This window comes from Haliaeetus albicilla, chromosome 12 (assembly GCF_947461875.1).
Source record: "Haliaeetus albicilla chromosome 12, bHalAlb1.1, whole genome shotgun sequence".
Classification (NCBI taxonomy): domain Eukaryota; kingdom Metazoa; phylum Chordata; class Aves; order Accipitriformes; family Accipitridae; genus Haliaeetus; species Haliaeetus albicilla.
In genome coordinates, this window is record NC_091494.1 from 20,795,768 (window position 1) to 20,816,459 (window position 20,692).

General features: G+C 41.6%; 1 protein-coding gene across 1 annotated transcript in view; it reads right to left on the minus strand.

The window, feature by feature from the left end:
• AGBL1 (AGBL carboxypeptidase 1) overlaps positions 1–20,692 on the minus strand; it is a 300,223-nt gene that overhangs the window by 164,015 nt on the left and 115,516 nt on the right. The window contains exon 18 of the mRNA XM_069798469.1: positions 17,379–17,559. Within this exon, the coding sequence (XP_069654570.1) occupies positions 17,379–17,559 (181 nt within the window). The remainder of the gene's footprint in view (positions 1–17,378; positions 17,560–20,692) is intronic.

Genomic DNA, 20,692 nt, shown 5'->3' on the forward strand with positions numbered 1-20,692 from the left:
CTTGACTTTTCCTTTTTAGCCTTACCCTTAGGATTTCTTACCCCTGGCTCTGCCATTCCAAGCACTTCTTTTCTCTGTACTCAGCCAGGTCTCCCTCACACTGTGACTTCAGCTGTAGGTGTTAGCAAAATTGGCTGCTTTGATTAGAAATGTGTGAGTGGAAGGCAGATAATAGCCTGGTTCTCTACACCTGATCTCCCAGTGAGGGGTCATTGATAGGGGTCAACAGCTGAAATAAGTGTCTCATCACATGAAGAGTTTGTAAGGGAAAAGCTGTACTGTCAAATAAAGCGGAGCAGAGCAGCACTGGGAGTTGGAGGGGGCCGAGTTATCTATATATTTAGGTTGGTTTGTGTTTAGCAAATTTTGTTCTGGGCAGGAGCTTCCAGCTCAACAGCCATAGAACCTGAAGTCCTGTATTGAACTACAGAACAGATGCACCTGAGGGACTCCATCATCCCAGGAACAGGTTTATTAGAGGGTTTGTTACAGAAGTTGCAGCCACTCTTCTACCAAGACCATGCTCTTGTCTCATCTCCTATGCAATAAGGCTGCAATAATAATCTGGAAGCAAGGGGATTTTCTTAAACCAGTTCACTGATGGGCTCTGATTAAATTATCTCCAGAGTAATCCATTTGTTGATGGACACTTGTAACATGAAGACCATCCCAGATCATTTGACACTGGCCACTGGTGAATCATCAAGTTAAAGCCTTTACTTTAAATGCTACTGTTATGAATGAAATGTCAAGTGGTGACATTTGATATTTTGCACCAATTACTACTGTGCACGTGGGCACATAAACACCACTTAAGCGGAGTCAGAATCAGGCTTTTAGGAGTTCAGGGATCAAAAGAGACAAGCCTACTTGTCTTGTCTAGGTTTATAGACTACATAGCTATTGAGGATCCGTTAATCAAGTAGGGAAAAAACCAGCCATTATAGCTGATGAAAAAAATGAGATGGACTAAAGGAGGTTGAAATGGACAGGTGCCTATATTATGCCACACATCCCTTGCTCCTCTTGAGCAGGCGCTGCTGCATGTGTCAACCCGAAATGAATGAAAAAAATAAAGAGGTACTATTGGGTTAAAGGTGACAGAGAGAGAAGAAATCTGAGATAAAATACCAACAAACTTTCCAACAGTGGAAGGCACAGAGCTGTGAAAGCCTGCCCCATTACTTCTTAACTTGAATGGTCAACAATAGTACAAAGTGTCCTACAGAGGACAGCCCTGTATCAGGTCTGTTGAGAGTCAAAGCCCTGTTCCTTCCCTCAAAACTATTTTCTATCCCTTACATTTATAACAGCAACTGTGCCACCCTGCTGCTGTGTTTGCCTGTCTTTCCCATGCCTCTCATGTATATAGGAAAGTATAGATCATGAGTTTCACTCCATTGCATTTCAGACTCAAACTACCAGAGGTGAAAGGAAGGGAGAGGGAAGGTCTGGGGATATATCAGGGGACTGAACCATGCTTTCAGTCCAAAACTTGATGCTAAATGGCCTTTCTTTAGAATAAGCTTAGCTGTTCAGCACTGAGAACTTGGTGGGGTTTTGAGACCTTTTAATTGACTGACTTTTGATATAACTCTTGAAGCTAAAGTTCATTCTTGACAAAGATGTAAAACTGGGATACCTCAGATGTTTAAACAAAAATTGACTTTAAAATTCGGAACTCAAAACTCAGGGGTTATTAATTCCCATGTGAACATGCACTTTCCAGCTTTCTTATTTTCTCTTTTGAACACACCATTGACCCTACCTACAGCATCCCGCAGCTGTTTGTGTAACTACTTCTCTTTTTAGTGAGAGTGTGTTCAGAGGAAGCCAGCATGATGGATAACAGAAGTCCTTTGACATACTGTGTCATTTATCATGTAACAGCCTCAATCCTGCTAAGAGGGCCTTCTCCATATGTCACTGTCAGCTCCTGCGCCACCCCAATGCATCAAAAAGAAAAGTTTGAATATGAAGCACTGTAATTCCTAAGTCACAGCTCATTGCAGCTTTCCAGACATGAAGAACCATTCTGTCTATCTGCCAGCTTGTTTGTTTAATTTTCACCCTGTCTCACATATGTGAGAAATTAAGTCTTCAATGTAGAAGAAAACCAGAAGAAAGTCAGAGGTCTAGCAGAGAGAAAGAAGATAAAAATCTCTAATTCCATTAGAAATCCAATGTGGTATTTTGAAGTGAAAAAAGAAAAGTCAGCCTATGAGCACTAGGTATTAGAGAGTTACTAAGAGTCCCATCTCCTTCCCAGTCTGGGAAAGAGGTTCTCTAATGGTCTGATGTTTAAAGCAATGCAGATAAGCCCCTGAACTTGGCTGCCTAATGGAGACCTATCTCATCTCTTCCGCCCCTTCAAGGATACAAAATGGAGCTAAGGCTTACAAGAAAGCCTTTTGAGATTATCCAGCAGGTCCTGCTTTGGGCTACCTAAAGCAATCAGAAATCACTCCCTAATGCAAAATTTCAGCAAGTCTGTTCCCAGGTGACACCTGAAAACACAAAGAGGCGACTGGAGCCACTGCTTGGGCCTCAGCGCTGCTCTGTTACACTAACATAAATCCAAAAGCCTCTGTGCTGTCTCCCGAGTGTTAGCAGAGATGGCAATCAAACCATGATCCACCCAGGCTCTTTTGCCACTAGCCTGCAGGAATGTAGCCTGACCATGGTACCGACTGAGATTAACTGATCATGTTTGGGCTGCCTGAGCACAGACAGAAGCAGCCTGTAGCACTCGCACCTCTTTCTTTCCTTACTACATGCTGAATTACCTTCCCCCTTTCAGTGTGAAATAGCCAAGGCCATGACTGTCCACCCACACTTCTAGTCTCCAAAACATTCATGCAACAGGGTCAGACACCCTTTCTCCACTTGCTCTTACAAACCTCATCCTGCCCCACTCAGAGCCCAGTCTCTACAGAGCATGCCCAGCACCATCTGGCCGTCCATGACTCTCCAGATGAGCCCAGAATAGGTTCTTTTTAGTCAAATTGTCCTTGAAGCACCCACGATTGAGTGTAGCTCCCACATCTAACCAGGCAAATTGTCATACCATTCACTCTGTGTGTCTATGAAACACCATTTAGAGAGTCAAAGTTATAACCTTCCTTTTCATGTTCTTTTAGCAATTTACAAAGCTTCCCACCATCATTCCTGGCCCAAACTCACATGAATCATTTCAAAGATGCATTTTGTACTTGTTAGCATTTCCCAGGTTAGACAAATGTCCATATTACTTCAAATAATTTGCAGACTCCCCCAGTGTGAATGGTGTTAAATTCCAAGAATTAAGATGCGGGTTTGGATCACAATGAGTGATTAAAAAAATATGGTTTGCCACTTCATTAGGTCATTGTCATGCAGTCTTTGTGTATTTCCATTTCATAAAAATATAATTTTATTTCAAAAGAATCACAGGCAAATTACATCTTGAAAATTAATCAATAAACCTTTATTATGCTAACCCTTAATAGGATTATTAACATGAAGGAACTTAAAAATTCATTTCTTCCTCAGCAAAGTTTTACTGACAAAACTTCATACTTCTGCAGCATTCACGTTGCTAGTGTCCTTTCCTGATGTCTACTCGTTCTTAAAGGAGAATCGCAGAAGGTATATTAAACACAATCTTCTTTATAAGTGTTATTTCTATAAGCTGAATCATAAGTCAGCTGACTCAAAGGTGCCTAATTTTAGTGCAAATTTCAGTGTACTCAAGGTCTTTGAGAAGCAGTTTAGCATCAGCCCAAGTAGTCTTCCAGTCCCAAGTCAGATCGGGCCTCTTCATCCTCTCTGTTAAGTACTTGCAGTAGATGCTCTATCTAGATATACTAAAGATGTGACAGAATAAGAGCCTGGTGAGCCTCCAGAAAGCCTATGGGCCAAGTCACTACAAAGCCCTTCAAAGGCCTTCATACCCCTGTAAGCAGTTCTCTCCCTGCAGCTGCCAGGATGGAGCTCTGAATCAACAACATCGCTTCTGATTTCCTTTGTATTTCAGAGTTTGGCATAAAGACAGACTTGTTTATGTGTATGAAGGGAAAGTTAGAAGCAAAAGAACAATAATTCAGCTAGGGGCAAGCCTTGGTCATTATTTGGACCACTAGGCAACAGGGTTGAATTACAGCTTGCCATGACAGTACCCTAAATAACTGTTAGCTGGAAACACCAGCTTACATTACAGAAACAATTACGAGAGTTAACCATTTGGAAAAGGAAAACATGCTGCTGAAGAACTGCTGTTCAGCCACTGCAGTTCACATTCCCCAGATTAGAATTGAAATTTCAAGAGGGGGCGGGGGGGCATAAATCAATCCAAGTTTATGTCCAAGTAAGGCACCATGTTTTCAGGACAGCACGCAACAAAACATATGTATATTTTTGTTGCTGATTTGCACAAACCCATTCCTGCAGGATGAACATAATCAAAAATGAGAACACAAATGGCCACTCAAATGCCTAAACCCCAACTTGAGTAATTGTGCATGCAAATGTATTTTTCAAGCACAACTGCATCCTTTCTATTCTGACAATCTGGATCAAAATGGCTTTACTACCATGATTGTACAAGCATTTACACACACAGAATACTGTATCATTTGGACCACAAAGTTTTTGGCAAACCTCAAAGCAAACCCCTTATTTAGGCTCACATCAGGTTTAAGCAAGAATTAGCAACGACAGAATCATACATGCACCGCAGCTAGTTTGTTAGCTAGTTAGTGCTTGCTAGATATATGCTCTTTAGGGACCAACCATCCCATCTAAGACTGTACAAGTAAAATTATGGTTTCAGAGCTGCCACGTGTGTTTCTCAAAGATTAATAAAATGCTTAGGGAAAAACACAAAACAGAAGGGGTTTGACTGCACCTAAGTAATTTCTTTTCAAGTCACTCTGTAGTTTGCAACATCTGCTATAGACCTAGTTGCCACAACTTCTGCCCAATGGCTTAAAACCAGCAACACCCAGCATTCAGAGGCAGCGGGTTCACAGGTTACAAAAGAGCTACTCTGCACCAGTCCAGAAGTGGTACTGTAAGCAATGCCTGAAAGCAAGTAGTTTGTTATGGCACTTTGAGACCCTTTGGGACAAAAGATAAAACAAATAAATTGCTGTCATCCATACACACAATCAGAACTGATACATACCAGTTAAAAAAAGGAGAGGTATGAACACTAGCAAAGCCAGTTTATTATAAATAACAGCCCTGAGCTGGGCTTTTGTTTTGGTAAGAAACTGTGTAATGGAAAGATATACTTGATTCAGATTATTTCTGCTGTTTACAGCAACAGAGGCTTTTTCTTAATATTCTCCTTTTTATTTACATTCCCAGCTGCATTAGTGTTAGGAGTCTGAAAGCTCAAAGCTATCGATATGGACACTATTTGATTTTGAACAGACTGTGCGCTGGATGGGATTACATACCATTCAAATTTGTCTAAAGATAGATAGAGAAGTTGCACAGTTCAAGGGTGCCCTCACCTGCATGTCAGGGAAAGAGACAGAAATTACTGTGACTTAAAACACTTGGCTCTCCTCCACTTGAAAACTAGCACGTGCACAAGACCAGGCAAGGTATTGCCCAAACATAATGTTATTCCAAAGCTAACTCTGTGTAACATGCATGTTCTGGAGCGGGGAAAACAACTATACTCCCACTACCCTCACTCTTGGGATACCCACGTTAAACCTTTACACGTGTTTACAGCGAGACACTAGACAGGTACATCAGCAGAACATTTGGCTGTTCCATGCAGATGGTTCAACCCACACAGTGTCAGGTGCCTTTCTAGAGATCACAGCCTAACCCAAAGGTGTTATTCTTGTCACCTAAAAATATCCAAGTAAAAACATAGCTTAGTCTTAATCCCTCATAGCTCCTTCTCTTCATAGGTTCTTCACTTTCAGACCTTGTGTTACTGCTCTGTTATCACAGGTATAATCCAGATCTGCTTTGCCTAATATTATATCCATCTAAGCACAGAATTCACTGCTAGCTCAAGCGCAGTACTAGAGATTTCTATGACATAGACCAAGATCTATTAGAGACTTGGATGAGAGACCACCAATTTTTTTCACATCATTGGAGCAAGGATTTAAAACCATGATAGTGCTCTGTAGAAGTGACTGATTAGTGCAATAAACTACATTGCTACATAAGCCTCTTCCCCTGCTTCTTCTCATTTCTAAATGGTATTAAAATAGTTTATGAGTGTTCAGCTGCTCTGCACTTTACATTCTCTTATGTGCCATAACCGTTACAGGGAAGACCGAAAAATCATCACTTTTTTAATATTTGCCTTTTGTTTTTATGTTAATGACCTTTTGTTAGCTAACAGACAATGAATACAGGAAACATTCCTCAAGAAGTAAGTTTTCATTAGTGTCATTACTGTTACTGCTGGTAGAAGACACCATGGACCAGAGCTAGAGCTGGGAACCAAATTTTAGGCAGTGCTCAGTGGGAGCAAGTGTCCCTGGGAAAACTGGTACTTCCCTCTCCCTCAAAAGCTGAGCTTATGAACATTTTGGGAGAAAAATGGTGGAACGTAAAGGACAGAGAAGGAAACCCTACTACTAGAGATGCTGTCATGAGGTGTACATGGAAAGAATCCTTGCACTCACACCTTGTTATTGCCTGCTAACTTTAGAAAAAAAAACCAAAACAACAACAACATTACATGAAGATACTGACCTGAATATGGATTGTTATGTGTACATATTTAGAAATAAATAATTTTCCCTTTTTGCATTGTATAATATATATACACAGTAGAATATAGCAGCTTTTCTCCAACTGTTATAATAATTATGCCTTAAGTCCTTGTCATTTGTGGCAGACAAATGAAAACAGCCCAAAAGGTGAATTAGGATCTAGACTATATTGTTCACTAGCACTTCTTCTCTGTGTTCTGCTTCCCCAGACATGGAAGAGTCCTATGGGATATATTGGAACATATAACCATTTTATATAAGGACACATCCACTTGTGAAATTCAAGAAGCCAATTCTAAATGGCCATGGAAAAGTTGTTCAGCTCTACACAGTTCTGGACATAATTTCTACAGAATCTTAGAGCATATATCATCACTATTCCCATGCAGTAAAATATCAGTTACCTGAGAGTCCCTAATAGGATTACGGTATCATTGAGCTAGGGTGTGTTCAAATACTAACTTCAGAGTTTTGCAGTAAGCATAGACTCAAGGTGTACTATTACTGGAGCTTTCTTCCCTGCCAGTCTCACCCTCTGCTTTCCCCCCCACCCCAGGTCAAACCTGGCCTATGTGACTTCAAAAGCTTTTCAGTGTTTCTACCCCTTCAAGACTCAGAGCTGCTTTGCAGCATTGAAACTGTGCTGCCCTTTTTTTTTTTTTTTTTTTTTCCCCCTGACTCCAGCAGTGCTGCCTGTTAGGTTGCAGAAGAGGTTTTGATTTCTCACTCTGTCATTCCAACACTGACTCATTTTTCTGGTTTTCATTTTCTTGATGCTTCTATGGGACATTCAGCTGGATTTATAAATTAGGGTGGCAATGTGATGAAATCACTGGAGCAAAATTTGCCCATGTAATTACCCCAAATGCATGTGCAATCATATTGAACCATGTGCACAGGTGAACAATTCAACTTCAGCTGGTCCTCTGTAGGCACATTTTTGCACAAGCAATTTTGAAAACATAAGCTTTCAAATGAAGCTTATTTTTGTGCATAAGCTTCTTTGTCCCATTTCTACAAACACTATTTTCTGTGGCCAGTCCATTTCTCCAACCCAAGGCCATTATATATCTCCTCTCCTATCATAGTACTTTGCCAGCTTTTATTGTTACATTTGAATAACAGGTTCCAAAGAGAGGGGAAGGAAAAGTCAGAGAGAAATACAGAAATAAATAAAAATGTTAAAGAACAACATTAGCCAAAACACAGAGCTAATCCAACACAAAATTTTTTACAGCAAACTCATGGAAAAGCAGCGTTACACTTGCATAACTAAGCTCCAGATTTTTTTATTCATAGGCTTTCAAAAAGAATTTCTGTGCATATTTCACAAAAAATGATGTGTTTTAATACTTAAAGGGACTGGTCATATAAAATGTGAAATGTCACTTGGAACTCCAGGGATGTCCAGTTTTCAGGGCAAAAGAAATACTGCCTGATTTATTACACAGTATAATATACGAAGGTATGTTACAAGAGACAATAACCTTCATTCCCAGGCAATTTCAGCTTTCCAGGTAGTGTGGATATTGCAGTAAAGTATTGGACATTCTTCACTGCAACTATAAAAGTGAAGTTTTTACAATTTCATTTTGTGGACTTCTCTTTTCCCATCCTATGAATAACAACTCCATCCCTGAATCTGTAGCTTCCAATAGGCATTAACTTGGATAAGCAGATTTGATCTTGAGATGGGTGACCAAAACAGCCCCTTTACTCATGACATTAGCTCATCTCTGAAATATTGAACTTCAATATCAGTATTTGATGCCTACCACAATCAGGTAAAAAGTAAAATCCAAGTTCAGCAGTAATTATAATATTTCTCAGTGTAGATTTACCTATGCAGCCATGTGGGTCAAGGTTTGCAGATACCTCCTGCAAATTCCAAGAAGGTATAAAGAGACTCCTGATTTTTAATGCAATTCTCCAACTCCTGCATTAATGATACTGAGGTATCTTTCACCAACCTTCATCAGGTGTTTGCAGAAGTCATTGCAGCAGGATGCTTTTCCTATCCCAGGATGTAATACTGAAGGAGAGCTGTAACCACAAAGCTCGCACCTCCACGAAGTGCATCATGTAGCCAGGGCTGAGAAGATGGATCAGGCTGCATGAGAGCCAACAGCCCAGTATCCTTTTCAGGCTCACCAATCCTATTGCATAAGCTGTGTCACTAATGCATCAGTTCCTAACAAGGGGCCAGCTGCTCCTTGCCTGTCTCTATACAGAGCCCAGCACAGGCACAATTGTTATGGGAATAATATACCACAAAGGAGACTCAAATAAGCATAATAACAAACAAAAGGGATAATGATACACAATCAAGCTAACAAGAATAATAATATAATTCAATCATCTCATTAACTTTACTAAAAGCTAGCTTTGTACACCAGTCTCCTGGCTCCTGAAAATGTCTTCAAAGGAGTGCACACATCTGATTATGAACTCCAATCATCAGTCAGGAAAGTAGACACAAATGCAGAACACAATAATTCCTTTCTGAGTCCTTGGAACATCAGGTTCATATCTAATATTCATGCCAACTTGAAAATACAAGGTAGTACCTATCTAAAATGAAATAATTTCCAAGGCTAAAAGCTGAAGTATTTAGTAGTCCAAGACAGTAATATTACTGAGCCCACATCAAGTGATTTTTGTAGTGAAATTCCCAGGTGACCGTGCATCACCAGCATAAATTAGGTATGAACGAGCCAAGGGAGATGCACTCAGCTCATGGGGTACCTTTTCTGTTTAAGAGCTTTAGAAAGACTGCACGTGCTTTTGCAATTGGCAGGTGGAAGACTAATGAAACAAGGGACAATGCATTAGATACTTCCAGTTCTTAATATGGCCATTAACTAATTAGTTTTCATGGCCATTTAGAAGACAGACAATACTGTAATCATTCTATTGGCAAGCAACAATATGGTACTTCCATAAGAAACCTGCAAGCAGCAGAAAGAGATCCCAAACTTTAGAGTTTAACAAACCCTAGACCATATCAGACTTTCTACTGCTAGGTGTTCTTTTGCTCTCTACCAAGGCACACAGACAGTGGTGCAGTTCTCTGGCCAATTTGTCAAAAACTGGCAGTTGTATTGGTCCGTTATTAGGCTGGACACTGGGACAAGCACTTAAAATGCAATAGATTGTGTACTCTCTTGCCCAAACTCCTGGAAGCACATGGGATATGCTAGAATATAAAAGAAATGACAGTAAAGCACCCAAAATTTCAGCTATTCAGCTTCTGGGAAACAAAAGCACCAAGCAAGCCAACCACTGACACAAGGCTGGTGCCAAGTCCTACAGACAATGATATCACACAGGCTCCTGTTTTAGAGAGTCAGCCACACAATAAATTAGGTGAGGGTGTTAAAACAACAGCTGGCTGCTAATTAGTCACAGCCCCCCTCAGCAGGGTATCAACAAAGTGGCAGAGAACATCTCGAGTAAATTAAATTTTAAAAAATCCTACTGCAATCACTCCCCCGACAGACCCTTCCTTCATCTCCCCTCTCGGCTTTTTATTTATTGTAATTACTTTAGTAATAAGATTTGTTTCCTTGTTATTATATATATTACCATGCAGGGCAACAACAACAACAAAAAATAATAGCTGGGAAGAGTTATGTAGCTTATTTATCTCCTTGGCTGTTATTGGGCCACTGGGTAGAGAGAGCGATGAGGAGGTGGGGGCCTGGGAAAAGCAGTAAATAGAAGAGAAAGCATATTCCTCAGGAGCAGAGACGTATGGGGGCATATTTACGAAGGAGGAAACACTGACAATGAGTGAATAGAGCTAATAACTCAGGGGGCCCAGCAGCTCCGGCTGATAAAGGAAGGAATAAACAATACTGCACTGGAAGCGCTGTCAGAAGGGAGAGTCCTGGGGTGCAGCCGTCTGCAGATGGATGTTTATCACAGAAGGAGAATCAAGGATGGGCTGTCACATCAGCACAGCGCAAAGGGCTTTGGTTGAAATTGGGGCATCTCCCGCAGCACAGAGAGGTACTCGCAGAAATGCATGGTGCATGGCCAGACCCCGCTTCTGGCTCCACCAAGGAACAGCTTGCAGAGGTGAGAGGCGAGGAATGCTGCAGCTCATATTTTATCTCACGCTGTGCACGCACTAGCCACGTTTGCTACCCTATGCTCCCAAATCCATCACTGCCCTCTCAGTGGGGGGCAACAGAAGCAACACTTGAGGCACTAAAGGAGCAAATAACCGAGAAAACTTCTACTCCACTTGGGGAAAGTTAGCCCACACTTCATATGCACTTCCCAGAACCACATACCAAGCCAGTACAGATGCTCCCAGAACTGGCATTTTCATCCCCTCTGAGGCCTGAAGGAAAGCATCAGTGCACGCAGATACGTCGCCTTACAATGAGCAACTCAGGGCACAGCCATTATAAACACGTAAGGGTTGAATTTTTTACAAAATGCTCTTTTATCCAAGTATACCTTGGCTTACACATATGTCTACCCATCCAATTTTGGCACAGTAGTGCCAATTTAGATGCAGCACACTAGTCCTGCAGTATCTCTCTCTCCTAGAGACAAACTCTCCCACTGCATTAATTTGAAAACACTCCTTTCCCAGCCTTCCCACATTTCAGCACTGTCCTTAGAGAAACACACACATCATAGATTAGCTAGACTGGAGAGAGCCTTTGGAGTGTGTTTGCAGAGTGCATGGCACCAATTTAGTTATGCAAGGCCAGATTCTGAGAATTAAACTCCTCTTCAATCCTCTGACCACAGAGAAGCAATAAAGAGAAGGAGGGGGAGAAAAGGAGGAATGTCTGCAGTTGTACAGCTTTGTCTGACATCACCTCAAGATTTAATCCTTGAGGATGCAGTTCTGGATCATAAACTGACTCCTTCGACTGGCCATCACCTTTTCTTCCTGTTCCTGATCAGTTCTGCCTCTCATTGTCTGGAGAATACAATGTCTCAATGTAGGAGAGTAAGCATTAATATAGGAGAGAAAAAAAGCCATATTTACAAATAGTGCATTTTGGGTATAAAGACAAATGCGCTTCCATTCCTCCTCTTAAGAGTGTCCTCCAAAAAAGACAAAGGACCAGGTTCCAAAGAATAAGTGGGAGCACACTCATTTTTCCCTTTGTAATTTCTGAGAGTGAGCAGAGGAAACCTGTTCTAGAAAGAATTTTAGTGGACATTTCTATCTCTCCATTTCAGTAACTGTCAAAGTAAAGCTTTTCTCTGCTGGATTTGAGGAGGTAATGAACAAAACCTCATAAGTAAAACAGGATGGAATAAACAGCCTAAATAAAGTGTGAGCGAATATCAATGGAGAGACAAGAAACCCAGCACCTCACCTGCCTTACCTTTGAGCAGCAGAAAAGCTTACTCAGCCTGTGTTGTATGAGGGCAGGTGCAGGAGAGAACAGGGTGTTTTTAAACCAAATAAAGAATAGTCCATGGCTATAATCCAAAATGCAAATCAGGATTTCCTCTTCCTAACTGCTACTATGGTTACCCCATGGCTTTGAAGAAATCATGCAGCTTCCAAAAAATTCATCTTCCTTTACCAAAAAAAAAAAGACTCGCCAGCTCCCATCTCCACTGATTGGTTCAATTCATTTATAAAATGCACCAAGTTCTTTTCAATGAAAAGCTTCTTTGATTCAACAGGAGGGAGGGGAGAGTGAGAAAAGGGCAAACAGAAGAAAAGAGGAAATGTTGAAAGGAAGTAAAGGAAGAGGAAGAAGGTGGCAACGTAGGAGTGAGACATGAACTCAGAGAACTGTGATATTGGCCAGTTAGGGATTTGTCAGTGGGAAGAGAATTTCTGAATACACAAAATACATAGACATTCCATGAGCAGTCCACATGTGAAGTATTTTTTAAAACAAAATCACTTCCCCAGGAGCTTCCACTTCGTGCTTGATCAATGATCTTGCAAGGCCAATCATTTTTAATTTAATACTTCTGGGAACTGGGAGGAAAAAACCCTCATCAACCAGGCACAGTTGGCAAGCATCGAGTGTTAGCATTTGGCATCATTTATTACTGCTGTTTATGGTGATATAAATTAGGTTATACTGATATAATTAATAACCATAAATTTAAGTGTAATAAATAGTAATATTTATCTAGAACTGCTCTGTCTGGAGAAGTCCAGCCAAAACCACAAAATGTTGACTACCATGTTGTGACTGAGCACACACGTGGGAGAGCCAGGTGTGTGTGTGTGTGTGTAGAGGGCTTGCAGGTCTGAGCAGATGCTGGGGAACAGCTGCCTGAACAGGCTGCTGACAGGAGGACGCACAGCGGGTGCACACTGAAGGCAGCATACGAGCACATCACAAGTTAGCATGCAACTGCACAGGCATGCGTGAGCACACGCACAACTCGATGCTCAAATGTGTGATTACGAGTTTATGTGGAACAGCGTGGACAGCGGTATTCTGTTTCTTTATAAAAACCTCTTCTTGCGCTGCTATAGTTAGACAAGTTCCTCTACTGAACCCTGCTTTCTGGATTTTACACAACTGTGACTATAACTGATCTAGTTTTGGGGTACAAAGATTGAACTTTTTGAACAGATGAACTTTTCTTAAAGCAATCCAGAAAGTTTCATCAAAGGCTACTCTGCACCATTCCTCATAAATCTGGGATTTTCTGAAAACGGTATTTTCCGAAAACAGTATTTTCCACATTCTAGAAGTTAAAAACAAGCTTAATAGTTAAAACAGTAGCAGATCTAAATTGAAGAGAAAATATTCCCACTATGCATACTTCAGTCTTCATTTCAAACGGCTCAAAGGTTATGGTATGTCATCTCACTCTCTAAGGAAGAAAACTCAGCAAAAAGGAGGGGATAATGACCAAGGTCTCATAGTCCACCGGTAGCAGAGCCAGGAACAAAGCACAGGTCTCTTGTTCACCCACTGCATTTTATATCACTTTCCTAAAGAAAGTGATACTCTTCATGGATTCTCCAACACTTAATAGAGATTAATTCCTTTTAAAGCTTTCCTATTTTGCTATGATTTAGTTTAAAAAGGGTTTAGAGGTATGGGTGAAGGTAGTGAGCCATAAGACCAAACAACACTTTGGATTCTCACACAACAACTTGTACAAAATAAAGTCAGGCTGCAAGGACACTTTCTCTTAAGTATACAGCTGTCACTTCAGACTGACTTACACTGCTGGTCTTGGAGATTAAGACTATTTTTTCCTTGTAATTTATATCAAAAGAAACAAAATTAAAACACACAAATAACCATATCAGGTCAGACCACAGGTCTATATGAGGCAGCATCCTGTTGCCAGCAGTGGTCAAAAGCCAGCATCTGGCAGAAAGTGTAAGATAATCTTTAAGAAAAGCAGTGTCTACTATTTAATCTAAATATATAGCCATTATCAGATCAGCTGAACATTATTTGACAAATCCTACACCTGAGTGCTGTTCAGGATGGAGCAAAACACTCAGCCACACACCGCAACACAATTGCTTACCGATTTTCTCTGGATTGAACAAAGTCAAATTAGCTGCAATATTTGGTAGTGTTCTATATTTTTATGTGATGACAACCCCACTTGTACATGCACGCTTGCATCACCACTACCTTCATTTAGCATCAGTGACAGGGCTGCAAGTCTCTCCATCGCTGACAGACAGGAACAGATTCTCAGAGCGCTGACTGAAGCGAAAGGGAGGGTGGAGAGCTGCTTCCCAGCTCAGCCACACACAGCCAGAGCGTAATCGCATTACCGCAGTCCTATCAGTGTTAGAGGAACATTCTCCGCATGTAACTTTCAGATCACATTAACCAAAGCAAATACCAAGGCCCTGATCATCTTGTTGCTGCATGAGGCTCCCAAAGCGGGATCGTGCGGTACCCTGCTGGGATGAGCACTCTTCTGCTGAGCTGCGCCTGCGGCAGGGAGCCAGCTGGGGAAGGGGCACAGCTGGGCCGCTGGAAAAAATCCTTTGTAACCACGCACTGGCATTCGGCTCTGCGATGGGCAGCAAAGCGTTATGCACACCCCCAGCACGCAGGGCTGGGGAAGAGGGAGAGTGAAGAGATTCAAAGAACTGCCAACAGAAAAGAATCCAATTCTTTCTTAAAGAAAGACACCGAGATGCCAAGACAAGAGCAACAGAGGCACTAAAACAGAAGAAATCCTTGTTCCACAATAAGAGAGATCATCACTGGTTACCACATGTAGGTATCCCCAGTGTCCAGCACAGAGCCAAGATACTTGTTGGCCTGGATAGTGGATTTGATGCATTCAGTATGTCCAGCCCTCATGGGGGGGTGGGGAAGAAGGTGTGAGAGCACAGCAACTTGTATAAAACTAGAAAAGAACAGCAGGTTGGTATGTTGGCAGAGGGAATGCCAGGCACTCTAGCAGTCTGTTCGGGGATGCCTGGTGTGACTTCCACAACAGGGATTGTGAATCCCAAACCAAACAAGTCGCTTCATGAAATGGGTTGTAAATTGGGTTTTAGAGATGTAAAAAAATATTTAGCAAGTATCTTCTTACAAGTACTATGTTTGATAACGGGCTATAGACCAGCTTCCTCAGAAAACACTTTCCCTCTTAACATTGACTTGAAAGACAACAGTTTACTAGAGCATTTAATCCTGGACAAGGTGGAACATTAAATAGCCAAATAAATCTGCATGTGCACATCGAGACATTAAGGGCCTGAAAGAGATTTGCCTTCTCCAGTGTGCGTGGTTATCTCCAGCAGACCACCAGTAAACCTAAGGCCCAGAACAGAAGTATTTCTTTCAGTGTAGGAGGACCCGAGTCTACTTAAAAAAGCACATGGGAAGAAACAAGAAAAATATCTGGGCCACAGAAGGCTTCACAGGATAAAAATATTTAAATTAAAGCATAAAGGAATGGTTCTCTCCCTTCCCCAGGCCTCACAACCAGAGGCACGGCAAAGTCCCTGTTCCCCTGCTCCTATCCCACATGCAAGGCTTACCAAACTTTTAAACTCATCACTAGATTTAACTACAGTTTAAGCTCATCTGCGCCAGGGAAGGCAAAACACCTTCCTGTGTGATACGAGCTCAGGCAGTACAGGTGTCACCAAGAGCCAGTCCTCCCTCCTGAGGGTCCCTTCTCTGCTACACTCACTCCTGGCAGCTGGAGAAAAAAGGTCAGACATTCCCTCCAGTCCTCCATCTGCTGGAAACTTTAATTAAATGCAGTGAAAGATAAAAAAAAGAAAGGGGGGGGAAAAGCTTCAACCTTTCTTTTTTGTTTCTGCTGTCTGGAAGAATCAGGGACGCATTTGGTGCCAGCAGAGGATTCGAATACTCTGGGGCAGTATCCAGCTACTCCGAACAGTCCTCCCAGACTACTGATACGCTCAAGTCCTGGGGAGAGTAGCAGCACAAAAGCTGTGACTGTTCATAGTCACAGACTGGAGACTGTCAGAGAAGCCCAAGCTGCTCTCTGCTGAACCCCTCACCCCAAACTGAAATTCATCAGTTTAGAACCAAACAAACTCAACTCAGTTGTTACGCAGGATTGGTTTTCTGCTTCTGCAGCTCTCAATCTGCACAACCTGACACAAAAGCAGATAGGAGAACGTAGCTTAAGATAAGTTGTTCCTCCATACTCCGCTATGTGTTTCAGGGCTTGCCTAAACCCATCTTTCCTCTTCAAGATTTGTCGCATGTTCCATTGCAACAAGCCAGGGGACACAGATGTTGCCTAAAAACCTGCAAGCCCTTCTCACCAAAACGCACAACTCGCCAGCTACCTGTGAAATGTGATCATAATGTCCTGCAGAGACAGGACTGACAGTTATTAACCTACAGCCACTCCACAAACACCCAATGAAATGACCAAATTCCACCATCCACAGAGACACCAGAAATTTTTTTCCAGCAAAGGACAAGCCTACTTTATCTCAGTGCACTCTTCAAGCCTTCAAAGGCAATTCCTCTTTTGCTGGCTGCATAGCAATATTTATTTCATGTTAACTTATTAGGAGCAGAGTTGTACTTTTTTTCCACACATGTACTGGGAGAGGGAAGGCAAGTTAGTGTGGGTGGGCAGGGATAGTGTAAAAGCAAAGAATGCAAAAAGGAATCAGTATTTTCCAAACATAGATTCAGTATCTCTTAGGAAACATGTGGGAGGGAAGATTGAAAAGGAGGTGGGAGAAGGAGGGAGCTTCACTATATGGAAATATTTCCATGCAAATGTGAAAATTTAATAGATCCTTACTCTTCTTCCCCCCCATCAGGCTATACAAAGCATTAATTAAAGCCAGTTATTCCCAAGCATATCTGTCTTGCAGGTGAAGTCTGCCCTGCTGATTTCAGAGAATAGATAGATCTCCATTTAGCAAGAAAGATCCAGTTTCTCTGGCACCACTAATATTCCATCCAGGCAACTGAGAGATCTTACGGTCACGTACAGTACAGAATCACATACATCTGACAAATGCAAGACAGCACACGGTGCTAGTATCTCAGATTCACATTTTCCATACAGGATTGATAACATGATGAATAAAACACCAGGCAAAGGGAATTCTCCTGACCCAAAATATTGAAGGCAAGACCTGCTAGGTGCACAGGGGTGAAACCTGCGGACAAACCCAGAAGAAACCCACACTAAGTACATATCACAACTCACTTGCCATTGATGACTCCATCAGGATTAAGCATGGGGACAATCTTGAAAATGAAACATTTCCGCAGGAGATCAGCAATAGGATCACTGCTCACAAGGAACTCCAGAGTCCCCTTCATTACCCAACTGGCATTGCTTTCACCAGGGTGGACACGGGCCACTAGAAACACATAAGGACGACTGTCTGTAAAACAAAGAAAAAAAAAACCTAGACAGGACTTCTCTTTGAATAGTATCTTTGCAAGCAGGTTTTACTCCTTTTTAATTGAGATAACAACCCAAGACATATTTGAGGAAAAATACATCCCTAAATACTCCAGATATTTCCTGAAGGTGCTCTTTGCCAATTGGTCCCAGGTTTGGTCCTCAGAACCAGAATGTGCCAGTTTCATCCCTATCATTTTGCTTGTTTATTCTATGATAGCTTACAGATATTTATGTGTACTATTAGAGGGCATTTTGCATGTGCAGATTACTGCCTCTCAAAATGGCACAAGCATAATTCCTGGCAATTCTTGAAAGTTTGACCCTATCAAACTTCACTAAGATTTAAAAGGTAACTAGAAATAATTTATTTTTCTAAGGCCGTGCTCCACTTTCAGTATTTCACCATTAACAGTTGAGAACTTCCCAAATCTCTAAGCAGATCTGTCCACCCATCAGGCCTCCAAGAACATGCAAGCTGATCTTTGGCAGTAACCTGTGTTGTAGGGTTAGAATCATAACTACTCAAGTTAAACTGATATAATTAAGGAAAATACATGAATATGTTACCCAGATAAGCTCCAGAGGTAGAGTACTTAAAACTAACCATCATTTCATATCCATCCAACAAAAGGTAGAAATAACAATGTGCATAGCTAAGCCGGGCTGTTACTTTTGACAGAAAGACAGTTTTCCACTTCAGATAATATAGACACACACTCAGATTTACAAAACTGATTTTCAGAAGTTACAACTAGAAGAATTCAGCTGTTTCTAGCAATACATTTGGCATGGGAGACATAAGCTGTAGGAATTTGGGACAGGGTTTGGGCAGTTGCTTTTTAAAAAAATAATAAAAATAATCAAAATCTTGCTAAAGAGTTCATTGATAAGCTCTACTGAACCTGTTTCAAGGTAGACTTGCAACTTGACAGAGAAAGTTTCCTTGTTATCAGGTATGTTATTTGCTGTTCCTGTGAAAAAGCACCCACATTGTAAGTCTCAAAAAACTCTCGGTATACATATGCTTAGGAAAGACCAAGTTTGACAGCAAATTCTTTGAAGATCCTATCTGTGCTGAGCGTACTCCACGGATGGGCCAAGGAAGCAGGAGAAGGCAGAAGGAGACACCTGCCAGGCGCAGAAAATAAAGGGAAAGGACAAAGCAATTCTCTGTCTTAAAATGATCCTTTTGTGAGCATTCACAGTCTCCGGCTGTTGTCACAAGTCAACCTGACAGATTTACTTTAGTGGAAACCATTATCTGTCAGGGCATCGCAGCGATGCCAGGATAGGTTTGTCCTGCTCTATCAGGCAACGTCAGGGCTCAGGCTCTGTTCCCTTGCGTGAATTGAGGCACCCCAATTGACAGGCTTGGGAGTAGTAACAGGACAGAAAACAAAACTAAAGGTACCAGCTGAATGCCCTTGTAAACAAACGCTGAATTAGTAAAGTTGAACACCTTTGCCTTTAGCTCCCACAGCTGTCCTTCAGTTTCCAAATGCTTTACAAATCCTTAATCAATTAACATGAAACAGAAAGGTAGAACATCATGCTGAAAAATACAGATGTTATTAAAGAGCTGTTTAGTGATTTGTCTGACAAAGCAAAAGATGTGTCTGAGCTGAGAATACAGGTGAAGGTTCTCCTTTCACAGTCAAAGAAGGAATAAACACTAATTCTTCTCCTTAAATGTACATTCTGTACAGTTCTGCTCAGTATGTTCATTACAGTACAATTTGGTTATGTCTTTCAGGGATGCAGACTCAGATTTGGAAACAATCCCCCCTCCACACCTCCCCACTTCCATGCAGGCAGTTGGTGGGCACTAGAAGAGTGAACTGCACTCTCAGCTCAAAGAGCTCATAAGGAGCAATCATATTCTGGTCCAGTAAAGCAACTGGAACTCTGTTCCTCAGTAGCCATAATCTTTCATCATTCTTACGCCTTACCTTACTGTGAGGTTAGTATATTTTGATCAATGTGTATACATAAGTGCCTATGGCACTTATGGATTGTAAAAGATCCCTTTAGCTCCTACAGAACTACTAGCCATTCTGGTTTTTTTTTTTTCCCCCAAATCAGAGTACACAATTTCTATTCTGCTCCAGTTAGTTGTGCATTACAGTCTACCTTAGTAATGCTTTAAAACAGCAACAAGCAAAAACTAGCTTTCACAAAGATATCAGCTGCATTTTGCCATTTCCAAACATTTTCTTCTTTCTCCCATCACCATGATTTAATGCTGTTTTGCAGGCTCATTGCTGAGCTAAACTTATGGGACTGTGGTGTTGTAGCTGAGAATGAGGCTCTTGAGGACTCCTAATGGACAACAGCTGTAAATAGCACAAAGCAAAATAAAACATGTTCTCTTTTGCAATTGATGAATACAGCTTTAACAACTCTTATCTCTTCTGTATATTGGGAGAGAGCACAGCATCTTAATTGAGAGGTTCTTTCCTCAGTCAAAATTAGAAAAAAGAAACTCTAAGCAAGGGCTTTCTCATCTCAGACACCCAGGAAAGTTTGCCATAGTTCTGCTAATTGCAAATAGCATAGGGCTGGCAGAGACCTGCATTCTGTTCTTCCTCTCAAGGCTGATCAAAGCCAAGCTTGTCTTGCTAGATTCAATGTCAGCAAAGCTTCTGGAGTTTCCAGATCTTAAAACCCAGGAAATGGAGGGCGGGGGAAGAGACCAGACAGAGATCATCCACATTGTTTCCCTGTGGGTGATGACAGAGGGGCCCATAGGCTGTATGTCCAGCCAAGAAAATCTCTCTATTCCAGTCAAAGCTTCCTTTAAAAGTTCCCCTCCTGACAAGCACATCCGCCACTCTGACATCCCATCCACAAGAGAGTCATAACAAAGGTACCAGCAAGGAAACCGCAGAGCTTCTTAACTGCCTGTTCCCTTCACGGAAGTCATCACAGCCAAATCCCGTATCCAAATGCTGTGCTCCCACAGACTGCACCCAGCATGAAGACTAATGAAGCAGCAAATAGAGCAAAGAGCTGACGACACGGCCATAAAACTTGCTACCCTTGAAACACCTGAGAAACAAAGATTTAACTCTGTGGCAGGCAGGAGTCACTCAATCCTATGCTTTACAGCC